The 5,730-nt window shown below is 40.0% G+C and overlaps 1 protein-coding gene across 1 annotated transcript in view; it reads right to left on the bottom strand.

Moving 5' to 3' along the window:
* Positions 1–1,361: 1,361 nt before the first annotated feature.
* PMAIP1 (phorbol-12-myristate-13-acetate-induced protein 1) overlaps positions 1,362–5,730 on the bottom strand; it is a 6,664-nt gene continuing 2,295 nt past the window's right edge. The window contains exon 2 of the mRNA XM_006139942.3: positions 1,362–3,219. Coding sequence (XP_006140004.1) covers positions 3,113–3,219 — 107 coding nt within the window. The 3' untranslated portion in view covers positions 1,362–3,112. The remainder of the gene's footprint in view (positions 3,220–5,730) is intronic.

Genomic DNA, 5,730 nt, shown 5'->3' with positions numbered 1-5,730 from the left:
TCTTCATTCTGTTCTTGCGTCCCTTTCCTCATTTTCTTGACATCTTTTTCTTCTCATAGAGGCCACATCTTACAAGTCTATGTTTGGGTTCATCTTTCTTCACATAATCCAAAGAATCATAAATCATGCCAAAGCCAGTTGTCTTGCCACCACCAAAATGGGTTCTGAACCCAAACACAAAGATGACCTCTGGTGTGGTCTTGAACATCTTTGCTAGTCTTACATGTGTGCATGATGGCAGTATATTCTCAAGCACCCAGCGAGGAAAATACTGTAAGATACTTTTCTATGTCAAAAAAAATGTTTTGTGACTTTTCTGACGACCCAATATAAATCCAAATATAAATGCTAGTGTTGTGTCAGTCAACAGATACAATTATGTTGGAAAATATGAATCTACATTATCTGGAGAATATGAATCTAGGTCTAAGCCTTTCTGTGTTCCTTCTTACAGGAGAGGAGCATATGGGATACTGTTAGCAAAACAATTTGGTTAGACAAGAGGCTTAGGAACCCGGGCTATGTTCCAATGACCCTTGAATAGAATTATACACTGACCCCACCCTTTCTCAGAACAGCCTCCAATAGTCATTCACCTACCATTCACCTACGTGCTGGCAGCTGCTGCTATCCTGCCTTAGCTCTCCACCCCTCCACTGTCTGGCTCACCTCTTCCTGCAGTACTTCTTCCTCCCTCCTACCCTCCCCTGGCCCATTCAAGGGAAACAATTTACATTTCATGACATCAGCAGACTCTTAGAGAGCAGGGTGGGGTGAAGATGTGGCTCCAGGATCGAAGCTACAAACGAGGGGTACTGTTTTAGTTCTCACACTTAAACAGGAAGGTCATAGAGTCATGCCCACTTCTGCACATGACTATCTCAGATGAAGCAATCCTTGCTGCTCTGGGGCTGGGAGCAGAGGAAGTGGGTCACCTAGAAGAAACGGTGAGGCAGCTCCTGCCTGGCAGACAAACCCAGGAGCAGCCAAGGACACTGGCTCTCTGGAGCTTTTGTTATTAGACCATGAATCTCTACAGGCTACTTTTAATAAATCACTCCCAGGGCGTGTGTGTGAGAGATGCACTCAGCAGCTCTCAAGACCTATGCACAGAATTAATTTCCTCTTTTTCACTATTTCTCCTCCCCATCGAAGTTTAAGTCCCTTGACATTAGAAATCAAACCGTGTGTGCCTGTATTTTTCCACTCCTTTCACAGAACTGGAATGGAGAAGATATCCAGTTGAAAGAAGCCTGCTTATGTAAATCAGTTAAAATATTTTTGCTTGATAAAGAACACTTAATAGCTTATATAACCAAAACACACACACACACACACACACACACACACAGAAAAAAGGATCATTTTTAATAGTTTATTGCCACAGTATCAATGTTTATATGTACATACACATTTAAATAGTTACAGACCATAAATACCAATCTGGCAAAGTATCTGCCTCTAGGCAGGAAAAAAAAAATCTTTCAGCTAAATAAACAGCCTTAAGTAACACTGAAGAAAAACAGATGTGAGGTAATTTTTCATCTAAAGTGACTAGAACCTGTATTAAGACATTCTTACTATAAGAATTCAAGTAGTTACAAAATCCTTGTCCCTTTAACTCAAAAACGCATTTTCAAACTCAACAAAAAACATTTTAATTATAAATAGATAAAATAAATAAAATTATTCCTGTTAAAATTCAATCATGACATATTTCTTACTGTATTTAGAGGCTTCATTTTTAGCTCAAATTACAAAAAAGGAAACCTGTTTAAGAATCTACATACTTTAATGCAAATTACCTATCAGATACCCACTTGTGTATTTATATGTTATGGGTGTGGATACAGGTTAATTCATGGTTATATATATGGGATGCCCATTCTGGATGAGAAATATTTGTTCCTTATTTTAAAAAAATAAGAAAAGCGTATGCAGATTTGGGGAAGTCACTTATTTAATTGGCTATAGGAGGCGTGTGCTGTCCAGGAAGAGAAAGTAGGGGGAATGATCACCCACAATCCCTTTCTCCTCCATTTCTCCCTCGATTCGGGATTCTGCGTCTGCAGGCACAAGTGCCCAACCTGTTTTTCAAGCCACTGGGTTGGGACCTGAACAGAACAGTCAGCATAAGGGATGCAGCCAGCTTAGCCATCACCGTACCACTAGCTGGCCTACCAACATCTTTCATCTCTTTAAGATCACTTTTTATAAGATACATACTGGCTAGTGTGAGAAACAGCATTTTACACATTTTCAGAAACTTTTTAAAAAACATCTTATCCTTATCTTATCAACTTACTTTTGAGCATCTGTTTTACTTAGTTACAGCAATTAAAAAGGTCAAGTCCTTTTACTACTATTACTATTATTCCTAGCTATAAAAAAATCCTCATGCTCTTCATCTCTTCATATTCAGTATCAAAGAGTTTTACTGGCACCAAGTAACCCTTTCCATACTTGTATCAAGTTTTTTCCAAGTTACTTCCCAGTTTTCTATACTTTCCAGCGAATGCCCACAGGAACACAAATAATGAACACAAGCAATACAATTTGAGTCAAAAGAAACAAATTATCAAGTTCTTTTACATTTGGTAGTGACCTACGAAATCAACATTGACTATGACATTCAGTGTTCTTGGAATGAAATTCTCCCTTTTAACAAGACAATAAGCCAAATATACATTGCTCTAGAGTTGCCATTAAAAAGCAAAAACAAATACTAAACTGTTTTCTCCCCCTCACCCTGCCTCATTCTCAACTCCCTTTAGAGTAGGCTAGGCAGCAACGTTCAGCAGAAATGCTAGAACAATTCTCTAAATGAAAAAGAAATGTATTCAAAATCACTTCCCCATTTTCAAGGTTCTTCCATTCTTGCTTTAAAATAAACAAAGTGGCCTTATACTGTTGTCAGGTCCCAAAGAATGACTTCTGAGACACCTCCAGCAGAAAGCCATGCTCGATGTGCTCCATCTTTGTTCCCCAGAGTCCCAAAGCCACAGTGAAGCTTCTCCCCAATCACATCGGAGGCCCTTCTAATGGATGAATTTGGCACCTACTAGGGAAACTTTCAGCTTCCAGTCTCCTCAAGCAAAAGCTTTAGAAGTAGTCAGGTTCCTGAGTGGAAGAGTTTAGATATCAGATTCAGAAGTTTCTGCCGGAAACTCAATTTGTCTCCAATTCTCCTGAGCTGAGTGGCACACTCAACTTCAAATTCTGGAAGGGAAAGCAAAACAAAACGTCAAAATTAACACTGATAAAAATATTTCAATCTGTAACCCACAAGAGCCAATAAACCAACCCTAGTGACAAATTATGCATCTCCAGAAGTATTTCTCTTAACCTTGTGTACATCTGTTTTCAAAGTGTGAGGAAAGACTACTTAACACACACACACACACACACACACACACACACACACACACACTTACAGGTTACGACTTACAGAGGAAAAAAGTTAAGGTAAGAATAAAGACATTCACTTTAAAATATTTTGTTAAAAAACATCCTGGGGACCAGCAGTTAGTGTAATGGCTATGTCGCTGGACTCCTACGTAGTCGACCGCGGTTCGTGTCCCGGACCCGGTGGCTTAAACTTACGCCGGGCGCATGTGCATGCCTGCCCAAGATCCCGAGCGGAGAATGGAGGAGAAGGGATTGCCGCATGGCCATCCCCCCTGGGGGGGGATTTCTGGCTTTCTGTCTCTTTCTTGTCTTTCTGGCGAGTGCATGCACCCTATAGCAAAAAACCTTGCAAAAAAAAGGTAAAAAAACAAACAAAACAAAACAAAAATCCTGGATGAGGAGAGCATTACCACCTTATTTCCAAATATAGACATTTCATATGTCAAATACTACTAAGAATAACTAGTCAGACTTTTCTAGTCTCAGGTGATGTCATCATTTTTTCATATGAACTTGGCTGGAAACAAAAGCCAAATTTTACACTTCTGTTGTTTTTAAAAAGGACTGAGTTTTCAAATGGAAATAATTCTGTGTCGATTAGACCACCATTAATAGACAATTTAATTTAAATTTATTCTCATTAAAAACTCATTTTCTCATTTTAAAAAACTCAAAAAAAGTTATTCCACAATTAAGTCCAGCCTATTTTTTTTAATTCTCAGATTTCACATTTTACATGAAGTCTCTAAATTTAAAATTTTAATTTTAATCTGAATCTATTTCTTCCTACAGCCCAATGTGTACTAAGTAACTGCCTTGATGGAAATGAGCCAGAAAATATTTCATTTCCATGCTTACTAGTTTTAGAATTGACTAAAATTCAGTGAGTAACTGAATATTAATTTAAGACAAATTCTTAGAATCTAATTTCCAAGTAAACTCTTCAATAAATGAAATTAACACTATACTGACCATAATTGCAATTTCTTTTTTTTTTTGAGAGGTTTTTCTATAGGGCGTGTGCATTCGCCTTTGAGACGGAGAGACAGAAAGCAGAAATCACTCCCCAGGAGGTATGGCCACGCTGCAATCCCTTCTCATCCATTCTCCTCTCAGGATCTTGGACACACACACACACACACACACACACACGCTGGGCGTGAGTTTAAACCACCAGGTCCCGGACTTGAACCACATGGTTAAAGTCAACTACACAGGAGTCCAGCGACATAGCCATTATGCTAACTGCTGGTCCTGCATAATTGCAATTTCTCAAATATTTCAGAGCATTTCAAGATGTATGTGGTCCAATTCAAGATCATGATTATGAACATTAAAAATCATTATAACTACAAAATCAGGTCTAGATACTTCAAAGACCACTTGGCTCAAAAAAAGTATATGAAAAGTACTTGAAGATGAGTGAGCTATGTTAACACACAGTTCAAAAAAAAATTGTTATCATTCGCCATATGATTTTGGAAGCTTTCGATGCTAGAAGAAAAAAGTATCCCTTTCACCAAAATGATAGAAAATAGCTCCCCGTTATTGTCTTCATTTTTCCAGCAGCTACACATCTACAAACGCAATAATATCTAATCAAGCGTGACTTTCCGCTGTCCCGGTTCTTGGGAACTAAGTAAATGGTACCACCAGGGCGTGCTAAGCACAGGTTCTATCTTCTAGAAAAACAGCAGAACTCTCAGACATCGCAAAAGGTGGACAAAGCTTTTCCATTCCAAGTTAAAGCCACAGAAAGCAACCTGGTGCCAAATCCGCCCCGGTGGCACGAGCTCCGCACCGCTTCCTTTGCACACCCAAGGGCTCTAAAAAATGAAACGAAGTTACCACGGACCCGTGATGGTCTGATGTGGGCAGGGTGACCCGTACGGAGTTCAAGCCCACAGCCTACTGCAACTCCTTAGCAGATGACTGGCTTGGATAAAATTAATAGAGCGCGGTGGGAGGGTAGTTGTACGGCTGGCCTGAAAAGTTCTGGAGTTGTAAATACTGGAAGGGGGTGGGGGTGGATGAAATAAAAAGACCAAGTCCTACTCTATCCTCACCACACCCCGCAAAATCGTGTGTTAAAATGTAACTCTTAACAAAGAAGGAAACCTTTCTAGGCTCTTCGATGCTGGGTCCTTGCGTGGCCTCCAGACATCCCCCCACCTCCAAAATCAGTCCTGTGTGTTGAAGGTGTGACGGTTTCGAGCTTAATTAGTGCTTTTGTTCCTGTTAAGGGCGAGGAAAGGGGTCACAGACCAAGGGCCCGCAGATGTCGATTCCGCGGTTGGAGGGGCTGTCCGGGAGCGCTGGGAA

This window comes from Tupaia chinensis, unplaced genomic scaffold (genome assembly GCF_000334495.1).
Source record: "Tupaia chinensis unplaced genomic scaffold, TupChi_1.0 Scaffold000012_1, whole genome shotgun sequence".
NCBI lineage: Eukaryota > Metazoa > Chordata > Mammalia > Scandentia > Tupaiidae > Tupaia > Tupaia belangeri.
Note: the sequence above shows the minus strand (reverse complement) of the source record. Positions and strands in the feature narration are given on the sequence as shown.